Source organism: Epinephelus fuscoguttatus, linkage group LG16 (genome assembly GCF_011397635.1).
Source record: "Epinephelus fuscoguttatus linkage group LG16, E.fuscoguttatus.final_Chr_v1".
Lineage (NCBI taxonomy): Eukaryota > Metazoa > Chordata > Actinopteri > Perciformes > Serranidae > Epinephelus > Epinephelus fuscoguttatus.
Genome location: NC_064767.1, coordinates 21,759,826 through 21,780,649, shown reverse-complemented (window position 1 = coordinate 21,780,649; position 20,824 = coordinate 21,759,826). Strand labels below are relative to the sequence as shown.

General features: G+C 39.6%; 2 protein-coding genes across 2 annotated transcripts; both read left to right on the top strand.

Annotated features, from left to right (window-relative positions):
* Positions 1-505: 505 nt before the first annotated feature.
* Positions 506-6,889, top strand: LOC125903052 (pyrokinin-1 receptor-like). The gene is made up of 7 exons (XM_049599660.1): positions 506-684; positions 1,775-1,946; positions 2,244-2,340; positions 3,053-3,258; positions 3,703-3,924; positions 4,000-4,177; positions 5,266-6,889. The coding sequence occupies exons 1-7, from the start codon at positions 524-526 to the stop codon at positions 5,679-5,681; spliced, it is 1,452 nt and encodes a 483-aa protein (XP_049455617.1). The 5' UTR covers positions 506-523; the 3' UTR covers positions 5,682-6,889.
* Positions 6,890-8,581: 1,692 nt separating this feature from the next.
* LOC125903473 (rho GTPase-activating protein 19-like) lies at positions 8,582-17,939 on the top strand. The gene is made up of 11 exons (XM_049600426.1): positions 8,582-8,662; positions 9,014-9,267; positions 10,119-10,199; positions 10,766-10,975; positions 11,091-11,317; positions 11,457-11,543; positions 13,167-13,232; positions 13,649-13,870; positions 13,960-14,055; positions 14,553-14,657; positions 16,538-17,939. The coding sequence occupies exons 1-10, from the start codon at positions 8,616-8,618 to the stop codon at positions 14,652-14,654; spliced, it is 1,392 nt and encodes a 463-aa protein (XP_049456383.1). The 5' UTR covers positions 8,582-8,615; the 3' UTR covers positions 14,655-14,657; positions 16,538-17,939.
* Positions 17,940-20,824: the final 2,885 nt, after the last annotated feature.

Genomic DNA, 20,824 nt, shown 5'->3' with positions numbered 1-20,824 from the left:
ACCACACAAGTATAAATGCTCTCAACAGCATAGGTCATGTGTGTAGGCTAGGATGTGGGCTCTGCATAGAGCTGATGCACAAGTATAAATCCTGCTTAAGTCTTCTGTATGGGGACCAAAATCTTGGTACCCAGAAGGTGACTATTAATTTTGTTATGATTAAGACTTGGTTTAATGGTTAAGATTAGGGTTAGTCTCAAGGGAATACATTTAAGTCAATACACTGTCCTCGTAAGTGACAACAACAAGATTGTGTGTGTTTTGTATTATAGCTGTGTGTTTGGTGCACTTCCAGTTCCCTGACTTATCTATAGAAGAGCAGGTGCAGGCGTACACTGGTACACAAAATACCAGTGTATGCAAACATTGTTTCAGCAGAGACAATGCTAGAACAGGTCGTTGCATTTCCCTCAGTCGTGTCATTGCTCATTAACACTTCATTCTACAACACACTATGAGACTGTCTTGCATGTTATCAGCCACTGTTTTCACCGTCTGTATCTGAGTGTAAAGAGCGAGGCAGATGGAGGAAGCGAGGGAGAGACCGAGAGTGGGTGAGTTACAGAGAGAGGGAGAGAGGGTCAGTGAGAGTCACAGAGGGAAGGAGGGAGACAACCACAGCTGTGTTTTTTTTGCCTGTGAGGATTGCTGCTGGGCTTCATCCCGCATTCTCCCCTCTAAAAGGTAAGCCCACATCAATACACTTAATACATTGAATACACCTCCAAAACAGGTCATCTGTAACTGTACAGTAATGGCTCTAAAATCTTGACTTTGCATTTGGCTGTATTGGGAGTGATACAGGTTGTACAGTGTGTGCTTGCCAGATTTTAGGTAGACCTGTCAGATTCCTGTTTAATTGGAATGTTTGGCAGATGCCTGTAATTACAGTTACATGCACACTGCATGCTGTGCCTGCTTAGTAGTCTGTTTTCCCTGGTGTTTACTTTACCTCTACATTTAACTGTATTTATTTTGATGATGTGGTCACAAAAGCTGGCATAACTTAGTCTGAAAATTCAATAGATGTCTAACTTACTGTGTCAGTCTGGTCTGGATGGCTGCTTTACATTGATATGTGTGTGCACACTGTTATAAAATTAAACTTGTTTGAATATGTATTTGTCTGTTATTCACTGCTTAAACTGAATGATTTCCTTTGTGTCAGTTGCTGTGCAGCAGTTGCAGTGCAAATAGGGAAGCAGTGGAAATAAAAAGAGTGCAAATATAGAGCTCAGTCTAGGTGAGCTGTATGTTCAGTATCACTCCATTTGTTATGTATAGCAATATACTGCTCACCTGCAACAAAAAACACTGCACACCAAAAAGGATGAACGTGTAATTGATAACACTATCCATTTAATAGCAGCTGCAGATTTATCCCCTGAGAGACTTCTTTCTCTTTTTTCATTTCTTCTCTCACAGCTAATAATCAAGTGGCCACCCTCATATGAACACCTCAGTATAGTACGAGAGAGCAAGTAAACAGCAGAAGACCCTCTCCTGGCTAGTTATGCTGCTGTATTGTGCATGCCAAGGACATAAAATACCATGAATACAACACTCATTTTAAAGCAGAGTAATCTAGTGAAGTGATTTAAAACAGTGACGTCTGACCTGATGAATGGTCGTTAATGGCAACATGATTGTCAATTACTTCTATCTAACTGTTTCACATGTATTAATTGTAGAGGAGGAACTAGGGATCTTTAATACAAATAATTCAACTCAGTCATGGAATTTATTGACTTTTTTTTCTATCACATCCTTGTAGTTTTCAGCCAGCCAACCTCATCATGAACCTCTCGGAGCAGATTTCACTCCTCTTCAGCTGTAATGTCAGCCCGAGCGAAAAGCCACAGCTCGATATTAGTGTCACCAAAAGGGAGCCGCTGACAATTGCCGTCCCAATGACCATCTTCTACAGCATCATCTTCTTGTTTGGAGTATGAAAAAGCAAATTTACTAGACACACTTCACACACCAGTCAATTTAACCTCCTGAATTACAACACAAAGTGGTGTATTGAACTGAATTGAATTTTATTTATTTATGTGTCATACACCAGTGAAGGTGCCCAGCCTATAAGGGCTTACAAGACACAGATTTCATAATCTATGTGTATGTATGTGATGCAACACATAGCTTCAATACATGTCATTCTGTGTTAATGTTGTGCTGACAGCAAAAAGGTTTTTTGTAGATTGTAGACCACTTAATGCCGCCCCCTATATGCTCCACAGGTCTTATTCAATGGTGTGAGCATACTGACCCTCCTCATGGATGCTCATATGAGAGTCAGCGCCATTCGTTTCTACCTCATCAGCCTGGTCATATCAGGTATGCTACTGCCATGCACCTTATGGAGGACAAGTCATGACAGTATTAATCTGATAAATTGACATTTTATTTAGTATGCATAAAACTTGCCAAAATTCTAATTCAGTGTGTTTGAAAACACGTAATTAATTTTTAAGTGTACTCTAAGGTACAAAGCCTCCATATTTAAAATGAAATTAAGTGTGAAATAGATAATTCATTGTTTCCATTATTATTTTTAAATGGCATTTAAAAATTCAATTATATGCATATTAAATTGAAAAGCACTTTAAATGACACTCTCCATTTTCATTTGAATTATGCCCAAGATGTTTTTTCAGGCTTCATTGTCAGTTAGTGTTAGTGGATGTTATACGTCACACTGATTGAATTTGTATCAATAGGACCCAGTCAGGACAAGTGCTTGTGTTGTTTCTCATTCCATTTCTTTATGAATATGCCCAGGTTATACTTTGGAGTACATTAATTTGGGCATGCAGTAATGTATTTCAGAGTTTCAGACTCAAAATTTATTTTCTCGTCAAATTAATGTCATGCATAACGTGTACCTGTTATTTTACTTTGAACAAATAAGTCATGTTTATATTGTCAGTGCTGGACCTTGGCAGTTCCTTTTAAACACCACAGCTACAGTGTATGAACTATTTCAAGGAGCCACCCTCAGTGGGACTTTGCTAAATGGCCCTCATCTCCTTTTCTTTTTAAATTTTAGACATCCTGCAGCTGGTGACCATCCCGGTAACTTTGTATCGGTACTACTGGGAAAGCTACCCATGGCGCCTGGGTCAAACAGTATGCAAAGTCTACTTCATGGTCCGCCAAGTGTACTGTGCCACCACAAGCTGGGTGATCATGACCTTCACCACTGAGCGCTATGCGGCCATTTGCCACACCATGTGGTCTGTCTCCAGCCTAAAGGTTGAGTATTGCACAGAAATTATTCCATTAAAAAAAAGCTTAGGGTTGTCTTTTAATGCTGTTTAGTATATTTGTCCACAATTGTCATCATGTTGGTTTTTCATCCCCAAACTTCATATAAAATATGTACCTTGTCCATACTCAAAGTATTGTATCAAGATAAACTACACTGGATATACAAATGAAAAGTACTGTATTGTATTTGTATTTCACGGCCAGATAAGAAGAACATAATAATAGCTTACCTTTACTTGTGCTTTATCTGTATACCAGAATGAAATGTAAAAGCAATAATTATGCAGATTGGCCACTTACAGAAGCCACAACCTTCACAAAATGCAAAAGATACTAAACTAGAACATACAAGGCATAATGCAGCCCATATTTAGACTTTGTGAACAAATTGTAACACAGGAAATTTCCTTGCCTCTTCCTTTACAACAGAAATCTCGCCTGCCATGCCTTCTTTCAGTATGGATCATTTCTCTGGTCTCAGCAGTACCTTTTGCTCTGGTCTATGACCAGGCTAGTGCCTGTATCTTAGACTACACAGCCACTACACGAGAAGAAGCTTTCCACGTCTCCACCATGTGTGAGATGACAGAGCCGGATCCCGCACACATCTACAAGGGAGCTTTACTCCTGAGAGCAGGGATCTTCTTTCTGGTAAGATAAGTACCATTCAAGAGATTGCATTTCATCATCTTCACACAGGCAGTCAACATGTCTCTCCAACTACAGGTTCCTCTGATCTCCATCTGTACTCTCTATCTGCTAATCCTGCTCTACCTGAGGCGGAACGGACGTCAAAGGAGGAACATGGGTCTCATGAGGCCGAATCCAGAAGGAAGAAGAGACATCCAGTGCCATCGAAATGGAAAGCTACTTTTGAATGAAAAGAGAGCTCTAAAACTCATGGGTGAGCCTTGGAAAATTATAAAACCTTGTTGATGTCTTGGGGTTATGGCACGGGGTATCTCATGAGTCATTTGATTTATCTCATCCTAATGAAAACCTTATGATGGGCTGAGTATTCGGTCACTCCAGAAAGTGAGACAGTAGATGATGCTGAACCCTTGGTGACTACTTCACTTTTGGTTGCTTACCAGACCACTAATGCATTTCACCGAGCTCTGTGCTGGTTTCCGTTTGTTAAGGCTGACACATACAGTATATGCAGACATTTTTTGCCTGCATTATCACTCAGTGTCAGTCACAGTCTCAGCTGCCCTCTGACGAGATAAGATAGGACCTACCCTCTTGTAGTTTGGCAACCCATCAAACAACGATTTGTGTCACCTTGAACATTTAGCTTTTGTCAACTTTTTCTGGCAAACCAGATAGCAACAGAGAGGTGGGGCTCACAGTGACCAGCTCCCGTAGTAGGTCTTTTTCTCTGTTCTTATGGCAGCTTGACCCCTCTCCTCACCAGAACTCTGTAGCCATTGCTGTGTCTTGTGTGCGATGGAGAACGGATGAGGAAAGACTTGTTGTTTTAGTCGAGAAATATCCTAAACTAAACGACCCACAACCCCGTCATCATAAAGACAATGGCCAAAAAGATATTTCCTGGGGAGTCATAGCTCCCAAGATAGGCAGGTGAGATATGAAGTTTACTTAGGGGCTGTCCACACAAGAATTTCAGCTAATGCAGAGGTGGAGGAAGTACAGATCTTTCAGTAAAAGTAGTAACAACTTTGCGTGGTCGTCTGGTAATGAGCTGCAGCATGACCCATGCAGTGTGTGCTAGAGGTGGCACGTGATGCACCAGCGCCGCAGTGTTTTCAGTTTTAGAATGAGTGCCCACAATGGACAAATCAAATGTTGGCTCTAGTTAGGGCCATTCATGTTTTCACATCAGCTACCACAGTACTTCTGCAACCTCACCACTAGATGCCACTAAATCCTACACACTGGACCTTTAATGCTTATTTATCGCATTATCATTTTGAGTTTCTTTGAGCTACACTATTGAGCCATTAACATCTTCTATGTTTTGTCTTCCAGGCGCCGTCTTGGTGGCCTTCTTTGTTTGCAACTTTCCAGACATTGCCTCGTCACTGATGCAGGTCTATGTGGTTGTGTGGTCCGACACTGTCCTCTCTGTCTACACAATCCTAAAATCCTACTTGTCACTTCCCCTGTGGTATATCAACGGCGCTCTGGACCCGCTGCTCTTCTGCATTTCCTCCAAAACATTTCGCAGGGCGTGCTGGAGAACTCTGGGTAGGCTCAAGCCTCACTGCTACTGGAAGTACAGGACCATGTCTTGGCTGAGGCAGAGAAGTTCTACTGAGGAAGCAAGCATGACTGCCAGAGAGAGGATTGATGGCAAATGCTGTAGAGAGAAAGGGGACAAAAAGAGACATACAGTCTCTAAGAAATCAGATCAAAGGAGTGGAGATAGCAGTGAAAAGCCGTGAGCTGTGAAAGCCCCGGTCAACAATGATGTATACAAAGCTGTATACATAGATGTCTGTATTTTTTCCCGATAGCTCCTGTTTGTTTCTGTGCCTTTATTGTTGTAAGAGTTCTCAGAGTGTCATCTCACTGATGCCATATGTTAGCAGTTGTTTTTGTATATCCAGACAATACGTTGAATATACTTGTATTGCAACATTTCTGTTCTTTCAGAAGCTTTTTTGTCTAGCGAGAAAAATATATGTAGTGCTCTAAAGCTTTAATTATTGTGACTGATGTAAAGACATTGAATGTAAAAATGAATTTTTTTTATATCAAGTGTGACGTGGCACTGTGTATTATGATGCTGAGTTTGAAATATATGCTAAGACTATTATTCAGGGATATCGCTCACTGCACATGTGACATACCAATTCATTTTTGAATCTACACAGAACACAGAGGCAGGACACAATCAGTTACAGAACATTTTATACACGTCTGCTCTTTGCATTACCCTGCAACACTGTTTTACAACTGATGGGTTAGTCACAAACATGTTGCCTGATAAAAGTGTTCATCATAAATGTGTCTTCAAAAAGCTGTTTGGAGCTGACATAAGTGAACCCACAATTTTTTAATGTTGTGTTTTGCACGTGATGTGTAATTTTGCCAAACATCTGGATTTGCAGTGGAGTAGAAAAGTCTTTGTATTGTCATGATATTCATCAGCAGGAGACCAAGCCTATAAGTGCTCAACAAAAACATGCGACTAGCTACCTGTAGATGCTCAGTCTTTCTGTTTTTCTATTGTTATGTCCACATAAAGGAAAAATGGGAATTGGTAACAAACAAACATTGTATGGATGTTTTCCATCTTGAATTACAAATAATCACGACCTAGCATCAAGAGTGTAAAGATACGTATGTGTGTGCCTCTTAAAAATTATGGCTTTCCTCGAATGTTTGTTTGAATTTTTTGGATCCAGATCAGACATATGTAGGCTGGGTTAACTTTATTTTCCATTGCTCCTTAAAACCTTCATAGGCTCCCTCTCTTCCTGTTGAATCTTTGTTATCTCTGAGTCACTCACAGACAAAAGAAATTAAATTAAAAAAAAAATAGTGATGTGTATCATTCTGTGCGGAGTTTGCATGTTCTCCCCGTGTCAGCGTGGGTTCTCTCCGGGCACTCCGGCTTCCTCCCACAGTCCAAAGACATGCAGATTGGGGACTAGGTTAACTGGTAACTCTAAATTGTCCATAGGTGTGAATGTGAGCGTGAATGGTTGTTTGTCTCTATGTGTCAGCCCTACGATAGTCTGGCGACCTGTCCAGGGTGTACCCTGCCTCTCGCCCGATGTAAGCTGGGATAGGCTCCAGCTCCCCGCGACCCTCAAGAAGATGAAGTGATGTGTATACTCTAATACTGCCTTTGTTCATAGCTAAAACATCAGTAAATGTAATTAAAAACATGAGGCATAAGGTTCTGTATCTAATTACAACTTCCTCTCGAATTTTCAGAGCAATCCATTGAACTTCAAATACATTCTCTGGAAAGTGTCGGCTGGTTGTGAAGGATGTACAATCCAGTGCCAAGACATTCAATGAATATGTAAGATGTGTCGATTGACCAGATGTACTGGATTTAGGCTAAGTGGTTGCTAGGTGACCAGAGATCAACCTACAGGGCAGGCACTCAGATGCACACAGAGGCGGATAAGAGGGACACAAAGTGTTGCTTGAATCAATATTTTTTGTCAATAAAAACATTAAATGACTACTTGTAATTTGACAGGGGTCACTGTAATGGACCTCCAAACAATTATTACCTAACTCTGCAGTCTTCTACAAGTCAGTGGACCAAGTTGCCATTTTGTTTCACGTCATTCATCATTCATTCATCAGTATATATATCTCCGAACAAATAGATGATGTGGGAGCTGTTGAGGTCTGGAACCAGGCTGGAATATAAAATGGCATTCCTCTGCTCTGTGGCGTACCCCATCGACCATGTTTCACCAAGAATGTTAAAATTGCTCTGAACATGTAAATAAGTCACTGTTTTCTACCACACCAGTTTTATGATATATCAATATGCAGTGGTGGAATGCAACTAAGTACGATTACTAAAGCAGTACTCATTAAATCATCTAGTTGTATTTGAGAACAATTCAGAGGCAATTGTGCCATACTTGAATATTTCCACAACATTCTAGGCAAATATAAATTATGATATATTAGGCTATTATTACAGGTTAAGCTACCCAGCTCTATAGTAAATAATTAAAGCTCCAACTTTCCTTCTGCAACATCATAATAATGCTTCAATAATTATAATCCAGTAATACAGTATGATTCTGACATGGGGCTATCTGCATATAATTTATTTTACTTTGGGTATTTTAAGTATATTTGTATGCTAATGTTTTTGTATTCTCTGTAGGTTAGATTTAGGCCTTTAACCTACTTGTCACAGTGTATTTTAACATTGCAGTATTGCTATTTTACTTAAGTAAAAGATCTAAATACTTCTTCTACCACTGTTAATGAATGTCAATATTGTGCTAGTGGGTTGTATCGTTTCACAGCTTGTTAAACAAACAAAAAAAATAGATTTTAAAAAATCAGACAATGCAGGTTTGAGCTTTTTTTTTTTCCTCAATTAAACCAGCCATAAAATAAAAATAAAAATGACATGTTAAATTATGTTGCTGCTTTTTCATGAGAATTGGCCCGGTTTTAAAAGTAGATTATTTATTTATTTATTTATTTTTATCTACAACCTTTTTCCTTATCGGAACAAGAAAAATACAACTTTTATATTGTTAATTATTTCATGGTTTTAGTTTCCTGGTATCTGCATCAGCTGACCAGTCCTGATGTCCATATATTTCAGCCAATCACAACACAGTGGGCGGGACTAAAGATGAAACAGCGGAAGATTCAAAACGAAGATGGCGGCTGAAGACGCTCCCCACAACATTCACAAACTGGGCAGAAGGTACAAACTTTTCCATTAGTGTGACGTCTGAGTAACAGTTAACGTACAAATAAATACTACCATATGAAGTTTAGGTTTCTGGAATGTTTCGTGCAAATAAAGTTTTTCTGTTGTGAACCACTCAGTATAACGTTAGTGAAATAGTATCAGAGTTGTTAGCGTTAGCCATCTTAGCTAATCCACAGTAACGGTTTGTTATGCTAGCATGAGCTAACGTTAATTCGCTAGTTTATGCTACATATTGACCCTAGCCTTTTAAACGGCTACATTTTAGGTACCAGTCCGAAGCTTTGCTACTTCACTGAGCCTCAAAATGAACCTCAACCCAGTCTGTGTGTTTCTCTTCAACAGGGGGACAAAATGCAGTGTGTTTACCAGCCTGGAAAAGCCGAACTCCAGCCAGCCTGTGATCTTTAACCCAGACTTCTTTGTCGAGAGGCTGAGACATGAGCATCCACAGGCCTTCGCTGATTTGGTACTCAGCAACATCACTCGACTCATAGACCTTCCAGGGGATGAGTTTGCCCAGCTCACCGGAGAGACTGAGGCTAAGGTGCCCTCCGCCACTGGCTTTCTACGCTCCCTCAACTTCCTGAAACGGAAAGGTTTGGCAAACAGAGCCGTAGTGTGCTCACAGTCTTTGAAACGCTGTTTTAAACTGATGTGGTATGTGTCAAGTTATTGCAATAGGACGCTCAAATAACCTGTTCATTTATCCACAGACCTCATTGTGCCTCATTAAAGCTATTGCAGACTTGCAAAACATTCATTTGCACAAGTGCTGAAATGATTAGTCCATTAATCAGTGAAGCAATCAACATGACATTAATCAGGTTTATGAATAGTTACACGTTTAAATAAGTATTATTTTGTTTACCTGATTCATTGTATAAGTAGCTGATAGTAGAACTGCAATTAATAATCATTTTCACTGTCTGTCACTGTCACAAATCTACTGCTCTGATCATTTTATCACAGGTATTGTTCAGTGTGAAAAACGACAGAGCATAGAAATGGCAATCACAATATTCTTAAGCCAAATTTGACAATTTCAATTTGCTTTTCATGCCCACCCAAGAGTCCCAGATACGTAGATATATCTATAGATGTTAACATATTCAACTTATTTTCACAAAAAAGCAAAGAGAAGCAGCAATAAGGGGATATTAAGGATTTTATTTTATTGATTGACAGATCAATTGATAAGCAAATATTTTCAGCTCTAACTAACAGATGGCCAGCTTCTGTCTCCATATAATCCCTCTAAAGTTTTCTTGTTCTTCGGTAATGTGGCTCTCTGCTGCTGTATATTGTGTAACAGGTAGCAGCAATGCCAGGGGATGGCTGGAAAGGATAACATGGATCTAATAAATGAAATAAAGCTTTCAATGGAATAAATAGAGTTGTACACACAAAGGGTACCATTAGTATTACTGTGCTTTTTGATGCCTTTCAGAAAAAGGAGTGGTTTTTGGTGCACCGTTGACTGAAGAAGGAATAGCACAGATCTATCAGCTGATTGAATACCTGAGTAAAAGTGAGTACCTCTTCATATGCATGCCCTTTATCCTGAGCAGTTCGTGATATCATGACTGCATACATGTTGCATGTGTGACTCCAGAAGGAGACAAGTCTGTAACCATGACATATTTGTGTCAGACAGGCACCATTAATAATTACTTGATTTATTAGTGCGTTGATATGCTTTTGCATATCAGCCTGTATCATTAACTCTCATAAAAAATGGATTTGTTAAGCATTAAGACTGTACCCTTAATTTTGCTACTTAGTTGACTGACTTTGTTGGAGAGCAGTGAATTAGCATGAGGTCATGGTTTATTTCTAGAAAGAGATGATGTCATTCTCTGAAAGTCGACACTGGGAGCAAATGCTTGGGTCAATAATTTATCTGAAAGCACTTTGCTCTGGCTGTCTCCCTCCTTCCATTTCATTCACTCCGTCTCTCTCCTCACTTCTGTGTCTTTGTATCCCGTTGTCTCCTTCACTCTGTGTCTACCCGCCTACACACCACATATCTTTCTTTCTTTCTTTTTTTACCTTCCCTTTGGCTGTCTCTCACCGTGTTTCTCTCACACCCCTCAGACCTTCATGTGGAGGGATTGTTCCGTGTGCCAGGGCACAGCCTAAGGCAGGCAGCCCTGAGGGAGATGCTGAATGCTGGGGCAGATATAGATCTGGAGACAGGCGATTTCCACCCAAATGATGCGGCCTCATTGCTTAAAGCCTACCTGGGAGAGTTGCCAGAGCCTCTGCTCACGCACAGACACTATCATGCTCACCTAAAGATTGGAGGTGTGTGATGACACAAACATCCTTATCATGCCTTGAGATAATCAATGTTGAGTTGAGAAAAGAAAAACAGTGGTGACCCCCTGGCTCGTTTGTGTCTCTTATGTGCTGTGTCCAGAGCTGACTCGCTTCGATGATAAGGGGGACAAGACAAATGTTCCTGATAAAGAACGCCAGATTGAGGCATATCAGCTGCTTTTCATGCTGCTTCCACCAGCCAACCGCAGCCTGTTAAAGCTGCTGCTGGACCTGCTGTACCACACTGCTCGAAATCAGCACATCAACAAGATGTCTGCTATCAATCTAGCCACAATGTTTGCTCCACACATCATCTGGCCCAAAAATGTAAGGAACTCAGGTTCATTTTGTTCTACTTACCAAGTACGTTACAACTATTTCTACTATGTTTGCAGTTAAGTAAACCATGACTGTTTTCTGGGATTTATTTGGCATAGTTTTAGGCATTGATTTATTTATGTTACAGGTGATGGCAAGTGATCTGCAGGAGCACATCGAACAACTGAATAATGGCATAGCATTCCTCATCAGGCACTCACAAAAGCTGTTTAAGGTAAGTAGCTTTAATGATGGTTTCTGTAAAGACAGCATGTTATTCTGTAACTGTAGTGTGGCTCACTTATACATATTTAAAACACTACATGCAACACAGGTTTCCCTGGTTTTTTCTATCCAATGGGAACAGCCACATGAGGTGTGATTTTTATCTGTTTAAGTACTCTGTATTCTTTACATCAGGTTAAAACAAAACACAGGCAGGTCTTCCCGTGTAGAAATTACATGTAAGGGAAAAGATTGTGCATCACAACCATGGTGCAGTGATGTGTTGCTTCAGATTAACCTCTCATGTCAAGTGGTTTTGTTGCTGCCAGGGTTACAAGAAATGCACACAGGCTTGAGAGACAGAATGTGAAATTTGCACATGAATAAAATGTCACTAAAGGCTATTTGTTTTTTGGTGTCCCTTAATCAGCAGCCTTTTAGATCCTAATTACAGACTTATATTGCTCCATTCAAACGATCTTTTCTAACTTGGCAACATAGACATTCTAAATAGGTATTTCTTGTCGCAGTGTTTGTTAACGCAGAGGCTGATTAGAACAGGGAGCAAAGCTTTTCCCCACGTAACAGAATTGCAATTAAAATATCTATATCACGCACATAATTGTCTGAAATTTCATACTTGCATGCTGTTTAGTATGCTAAAACAACACGTGAGACTTTTATTATTTCCAAAGCCGCAGTATGAAACCAGTAGTACAGGGATCACTACTATTTCAGATGAATTATTACAGAATACAACACAGTGCAATGCAGTAGAGCACAGCGTTCACAAGTGGAACATTGGCAGCCTTAAAGGAGTTCCTCAGCCCCCAAATGACCATTTGCATATCAGTTACTCACCCCGTGTTATGCTGAATTCATGATTTTTCTCGCGTGCCTCTGGTTAACGAGGAATCCACAAACTGAGAAAATTCTTGGTGAATTGAAGGCGTTGAAGGCAACGAGGTTTAACTACAGCAAAACTAAATCAAAACATCCATTTACACACAACTCTCACAGTATAATCCAAGTCTCGTTTATCCAGTTGTATGTTCAGTACTTCCTGAACAGATATCTCTTTTTGACAGGGAACTGAGCCGACATTGAAACATCATCTATGTTTTCTTTAAAGCCAGACTCCATTGACAAAAACAGGAATTGTATCTTGCTGAACATAGAAACTGCTGGTCTGCCGCTTCCTTGGTTAGTTGTTTGTTTGTGTTACTGTGTGACGGTGGTGAATCCAAACTAACCCAAACTCACACAATAACTCAAACAAACTAACTTATGAAGCTAGCAGTACACCAGCAGTGTCCATGTTCAGTGAGGTAAAATTGGTGTCTGGCTCCACTGACAAGTTTCACTTTCAGTTCACTTCCCCATCAGAAAGGGCTGTCTGTTTAGGAGGCATGTGAGAAAAAGTTTTCCTCACAAATTCAATGTAACACTGGATGAGGAAATATTATATACATAGTCATTGTTAGGGGCTGATGTATCCCTTTAATACACCATTGTTTGTGGTGAGGTCATAAATTTCTAAATACCAATCACATGAATCTATGGTAAACTAGATTCAGTCTTCACAATGATCTTTCATCAGAGGATTTAATTTACATATTTATTTCCATTGAAGGCACCAACATACATCAAAGAATATACCCGCTTATACTACACGGGATCAAAAACTCTTCAGTCAAAGGTGAGTGTTTTCATCTTTTCTTACATTTCTAATTAAGTTCGTCCTAATAAAAAGAGAGCATTAGCACTGCATTGCATTTACCTATAAACCTGTTTTCAAAGCTCTGAGCGTATTTTCTTTTCCTGTGCTAGCTTGTGAATCCAGTAATCTTAGTGTCTGGGTAATTTTAGGTACTTCATGTCTAAATACAGAACCTCAAGAGACTTATCCGCTGCCGGGCATTTAATTGAATGATTTTCAAAGAACGTTCAAACAAAACACCGTGTCAGTACTCAGCTTTTAAAGTTATTTGTTGTCTGCATGTTTGTGCAATGTGTGACTCAGCTGTACACATTTTGTTGTTGTCGTGTCTCTTGAAAAGAGTTTGTGGTCGCAGTGAGATAGAAGAACGATCACGTTATGTGCGACCTTTTTAGGATGATCTGATGCTCAGTTCTGGGACTAAAGAAGGACCCGTGTCTGCAGTGACACCTGCCTCCCCTTCTCCCTCCATGAGAACAGTCAGAGATGATGTCAGCAGCACCCCCACCACAAGGTCACTCGAGACTCAGAGTTACACTGAATCTGCCCTCAGAGAGCTGTACCAGCATGTCACCAACATGCCCGAGTCTGCCAAAAAGAAGAAGCTCATCAGACAGGTACAGTTGGTCAGCATACACACCTTGAGGGGAAAGAACATATAGGCATGTAAACCCAGCATGTAAATGTGTTGTATTTCTATGTGTAGTTTGAGAAGCAGCCTTTACTGACACCTTCCGCTGACTCTCGGACACCATTCACAAGGAAACATTGGCGTTCACGCTCTTTGGGTGGAATTATCAAGGTTTGTTGTTCCTGCATTTAACAGTAGCCTTCAGCCTTTTGTAACATTGTGTTTACTTTCCTGAGAAACTGTTTTTCATGCTCGGCTTACAAGTCCTGTATAGATTAAGTTAGATTCAACTTTATTGTCACTGCACAGAGTAGAGGTACAGAGACAATGAAATGCAGCTTAGCATCTAACCAGAAGCATAAAATGCAGTAAGTGTATAAATACGTAAAGACAGTATGGACAGTATTGAGTTTTTTTATTACTAGTGATGCTGTTGAATAATGTTTTGCTTTAAACATGAAGGCCGCAAGCTCATGTAGTTTAAAAGACTTCAGAGTTTTATAATAAAGGTAAAGCATTCGACATGTTGTTAAGGTTTTATATACATGAAGTGCATTTTGATGAAAAACCTTTAAATAAGAAACATGTTTGTTTGCAATGATAAATCTACAGGGTGTCTTTAATACAGCCCTGCCCTCACAGTAATGACTTTGTTGTTTATCAAACAGAGGAAGGTTTTGGGAAGCCAAATATTAACGGAGAAAGAAAACAGCAGACTGCAGGCCCAGCGGTCAGTTGATGGCCAAAAAGGAGAAAACAGCAGCTGTTGAGAAGTGAGTGATTATATTGTTACACCGCAAAGCAAACACATTTTATTGTACCTACAGCCATAGCCAGACACACTATGTTTTCAGGTTGTCCGTCCAGTTCTTGTGAATGTGATATCTCAGCCACATTGGAGGGATTTCATTACATTTGGCGCAGATGTTCACATGGACTCAAGGATGAAGTGATTAGAATTTGGTGGACAAAGGTCACTGTGACCTCATTAAACGTGGTTTTTTTTTTGGCCATAACTCAAAACTTCCTACACTAATTATGACAACATTTTACACAATGTCTAATAGGCTAAACTAATGAATTGATGACATTTTATATCCAAACAGTCAAAGGTCATCTTCATTAAGATACAATAACACTCTGCTATAACACTTTACGGCCATTATTCAACACCATGCCTCAGGAACCGAAGTGGTAACATTAGGTCAGATACTGAGATGTGTAAAGCATCCAGGTTTTCAGCTCAGCTCAGACCAAAGATTTGTGATGAGATGAGTTGAAACAGGCGACTACTTGCAATGCACCTTTCTGCCATGTTCTGAAGACCTGCCGGTTCACACCAATGCAACTAGATGAGACGATGTATCATCTCTATGCAACAACTCTCTGTAATTTCATTATGATTTCCAGATTTTTAGGCTGATTTTGTGGCTGAATATAATTTGTAGCTTCTTAAAATATGAATGAGGATAGTGATAGTGAGATACTGGCTGCAGTTGCATTTGTAGTATTGATGAATGGGGAAAACCAGAAGTAAAACAAGCATCAGATGGACTGTATTGACAATAAATACGCCACAATAATAAAAGTAAGCAGCACCAATCAATCAGTCAATAAGAACGCGTGTGTGTGTGAGAGGGCATAAGCACAATCGGCTAGCAGCAGCAGTGATCCACTGTCTGACACCCACACACTGTGAGGGTGGAAATGGGGGTCAGCAGGGACAGAGCACCTGCAGCAGCAAGCGAACACACTGTCTATGGTCATTTTGACTTGAAAAGCAGACTTCATGACAAGCTGATTGGCTGTAGAAAAAGGAGACGTGCTTTGTGCTCTAAACCCAGCTTCAGCAATTTGACCAGCTGTGTTGCAGGTGACACCATCAGCCAGCATAAGTCGAGCTCAGACTGCTGCAACTTTTCTCTGCAACGCTCTAAAACAGTTTCATCTTGTCGCAAATCAATTTGCAGCTTCTTTGCAGCAGCATCCATATTTGAAGTATTTTACTGTCATGGCGACAACTTTGCATTCTGTCTTGGTCCTCTGGTGGTCCAACACAAGCTCATTGGATTTGCTGTCATGATGCCTCTGGTTATTGTCGTTGGACCATGTGACAAAGCTCTTTGTCAGCCCTCTGTACTCCTGTAAAAATAGTCACTAAGTGAAAACAACATGTTTCTAATTAGAATCACACTTGTCAATATAGTAATAACTTCCATCCTCAAATCTCTCATGAAGCAATCATATTGTCACTATCAAGCTACCACAGGTACATCATGACACTGCAATGTTAAGATGACTGACTTGCCAATTTAAAATGTTTGAAATTGTCTATAAAATTCCCCCATGACGATGATGGACACTTATGGAGAAATACTCAAGTAGTTATTCTCTTTTATTCAACCAAACTAATCAAGATGTTGCATATAAATTGTGGGACAGCACGATTCACTCCTAAAAGTGTCATCAACCAGTGATTTTCCTCGGGACAGCTGAAGGATTTCCAGCCATCTGTCTGTGGTTCACCACAGGCAAGCCTGGCCTTACTTTGACTTAACAGTGCTTACATTGCTAATGACGCCTGATGCACTCTGCTGAAAGGATTAAAAATCACCTAATCTTTTTTCTCCCTTTCTCTTGTCATTTTGTCCAGGATTGTTCGTCTTTAAGAGAACTTGCTCTTCACGACTAAGGAAACATCGGGCTGGCTGTTATGTTAGGGGTATTAAAGGATCTTTCTGAGGCGTCGACACAAACTAAACAGTGCAAGGCACTGTATGGCTTTGTTTTGACACCATGTTTAGATCTGTACTCAGCTTTTTTTTTCTCAAGAAGTAAAGTTTGTTCTAAGGGTTAGCCTGATAGCAAGAAACCACTGCAATTTCTTTGTGGCCTGCAAAGTTTTAGTGAAGCTAGGGGACACATAAAAGGGGTTCTTGTACAACTGTGAGGATGTTATGTGCTTTAGTTGAAGGCAATGCAAAGTTATTTGTCCTTACCCATTCTATAGGAATTCCTTCATTGTCTTATTTCTTGTTCATTCATTGCAGGACTCAAGTTTGCATGCATTTTTTTTTTAGTTTTATCATTGACTGAAACATGTTTATTTTATTTACCAAACTATTGTATTTATTTTTTACTGGTTATCTGGATGTTTCAAGTCCTGGAATCCTGTGCATCAGATGCATTGTTAGAATGTGATGAGCAGGCTTTTCTACTTAAATATTAAATTTGTTTGTAAGTTATGCTAGGTTAGTTAGACCCACACAGTCCGTGCAGACTGTTAAAGACTTATTAGAGAAGTGGTGAATTCACAATGTGCCTTAAAGTGAATATATCTTAAATTACTGTATTTCTTTTTTATTATTTAATATTTTATCTTTCAATCGCGATAGCTTTAAGAGTGTGCTCAAACGTCTATAAAGTACGTAGTAAGTGTCAGAAAAATAAGTGTGCGAAGACTGATAGAGAGTGAAGAATAGAGGATAGGAGAAACAGACTGAGAGGCCAAAGGTCCAGCTTGTGTAGATTATATAAATAGTTTTGTCTTTCTTTCCACTTCAGCTCAAATTTTGGGTGTCAATACTGTGATGCTTTATACTACTGCCATTTTATTTTTGCATTTTATATTTTAGTTTTTCTCAGGCCATTTTTGATTCTTATGCAACATTGTATACAGCTTTATACGCTTTTGTGTCTTTACAGTTATTCAGCTATTTAGTGTGAGTTTTTTATTATTTTAAATTTTTTTATAATGTCTTTTTTTTTATGTCGAAAGGTTAGACGAATGCAAATGAAAATGATTTGGTTTTTGCCCTCTATTGTGGTTGTTATCCGAGGTGCTTCCTAGGAGACTTTGAGTCACCTCCACTTTCTAATTCTGCTTGCTGTCTTATTTTTTTAGTAGCAGTTTTCCAGCTCAATGGTCGCTCTGCCAAGCTGTTACAATTTGACTATAATGTGATAATTGCCAACACAGTCGACTTAATTGACCATGTAAACTGATGAGACCGATGCAACTGTGAAGCTATGCAACTCACTGTAATTAAAAGACATCAAGCTGAGTTCTGGAGGTGTCTTTTCTTTTGAATTGTGTGCTTTAGTAGGATCAAGACATGATTACGAACCTTTTTTTTTTTTTTTTTTTTTTTTTTTTGCCACTTTTCTGTTTTTTAAATTTCCTTGGCCTCCCTGGAATTTGAATGATGTTGCTTTCTGCAACTGAATGATGCTGTTTCACGTGCAGCCACAAGGTGATGCTGTTAAGTTGCAAATAATTATTCAGCTAGAGCATGTTAGGTACAACATCTCCTTTGATCAGGTTGAAATTGAGACAACTAAAGACAGGTCAATATGAGGGAAACTGTGCTGTTAAATACCCAAAATAAGTTCACATTTAAACACTCCAGTAATGCAACAAAATTGAAACATATAAGACAATATTTCCCTTAAAGACAGTAAATGTTACTTTATTCTTTGTCCTCTCCCAACTTTAACAGTCATGTCCCAGTGTCTTACAGCCAGAAGCCAAGAATTTCACTGCTCATAGCTTCCAATGCCGCAAATAAGAAATGGCAAGAAAATTAAAATTCAAACAAAACATATGTGACAACATGTGTGCTGAAATGTACAGCGCTGTCAAGTGAAATTTAAATGTAAATCACTTTTAGACCAACAATAATAAATACCCACAAGACCTCCAAAGGGAAACTGTTACCAAAATTGTCGCCGTTTGCAGTGAATGATTTGCCCAAATTGAACACATTTCACAGAGTTGCAGGGTGAGTGGGTGGATAGTAAGAGTGAAGGGAGCTCTCTCCACAATAGGAGGAATGTCTCAGTGTGTCATTATGGTGTCCATGTCAATGCATGTTTGGTATTGTAAGTATATGTTGTAAACATCTGTGAGAATGGGTCTGCTTTTTCTCATGTTCTGTAAATATACATCAGACAGCTTCCATGATAGGAATAGTATTGTTTTACAGCCAAAACTCCGGAGGGGTTTATTTAGCATTCCTGCTCCAGAATGAGCATGATGACTGTAAAATGAGTCAGACATACTGTAATCAACTTTACATTATCTGGTGTGCACACAAACCCACAAACATATATGGTGAGTGGATGTGATTCTGTGAAATGCCTTTCAGAGGGAGCTAATTCTGTCTATGACTACAGATAGTGAAATAGTGAAATACCACACTAAAGGAACACAATTCAAGGTTAAAATATGTAGACGCCAGCATACTTTTGTATTTTGTTCCGTTTCGACAATGGACAGCGCAGGAATTTTTCTCGTCTTTTCTTCGAGGCACAGTTTCTTCTGAGGGTGAAATACAAATAACTCAGGTTTGAAGCCTGCTGTGGAATTTTCAGGATGCTAAATTTGGTCTCATACTCTCTATCAAGCACATTTCACTTCTGTGAGTCAAGCGTGTACTAACAAATTCATTCAGCCATGAGCAGCTGCCAGCTTCATCTTGATGAACGTTTGGCTCTTTGATTTCTAACTTCGGGAACAAGCTGTCGGAAAACATTTATTGAACTCCACAGGCTTCAGCACTACTGTCAACTCAAAAAAAAAAAAGGGTGCTATTCCAATTGCAGTTAGTTCCTCGTCAGAGTCAATTGTTGGTGAACGCTCATGTTTTGCAAACTCTCCTCTCCCCAGACTAATTATAAATTGCTGCCATGTCCTCCCACGGCTTTGAGAGCAGCAGAATAATTCCTGTTGTGTATTTGTGTGCATTCCTATCACGACTCTGTGAGAGCAGAGGGACGTTGCCACCACCCCCCATTACCACTAAACACCACTGTCTCCTCTTTAATTAACCATTCATAGAAGGAAGATCTACGCTGCACTGACACTTTTTACCAGGACAGATGGAGGTTTTCTTTTCCTGCTTTCTGTATGTGTGTATGTTTGTGCACACCTGTATGTGCGCACACACACACACACACACACACACACACACACAACTCAGCATATGTTTCTAGTTGGTCAAGCAACAAAGCAGACAGACGCACAAACTCAAATGTTTCTGCTTGCGTCGTCCCCATTTCTTTTTTTCTCTTTGTGCCTTTGTTAGTTAAAGTGAATGGGGTTCTTGGGTCTGAGGGATTGTGCTGATGTTTATGTTGGGAAGGATCCACCCTGCAGCAAAGCCCTCTGTAGAATTAGACCAGAGACCAAGTGGCTTGAGCTGAACCAAGCACAGCCGTGGCTGAGGAGAGCTCAGGCGTTTGTTTGTTACTTTTAGTTTAGTTTTAGTTGAGCACCAAACTTATGTGTACTCTTGGTTTTTAAAAGTGGGTACTTACAAAGCAGTAAGTAAGAATCAACAACAGCTGATTATTTAATGGTCGCAGTAGTTCCTTACTGACTTTGAGGCAAGCATTAAATCAGGAATTGTACAAAAACAGGCAGCACGAAAAATAACAGATGCTATGCGAGTCAATATTTTAATAATTAGTTCCTGGATATCTGCAAGGAAGCTGAACGGTTTTAGTTTCCTGTGATATCTGTGAATCTCTACATGACAATGAATCACTACCTCCTTGATTCCCAGTGCACTACTTTACATAAGGGGGAGTAAAATAAGTCACTCATAGGGAAGCAAAGTATCAGTCACTGGTTTTGTGCCATTTAGTCAGCTGAGTCGGGCTGTTACGATAACTTAATTTTGTTCTATAATAATGTTCTATAATAATTGTCCCAGAAGTCATTGCGATAAATGACATTATTACCATTTTAGCACCATTTTATTGCACTGATATAATGATAATATAATTGTATAATAATGCAGTACACTCTTTCAAAGTGCAATGATCTTTAAATTCAACCAGAAACAACAGCAAGATGCATCCTTGTGGGATTTTTCTCTTAATGTTCATTCAGCTCAGGGGCTGTGAGGAACACTAAGGCATTGCAGCCATGTCCCAT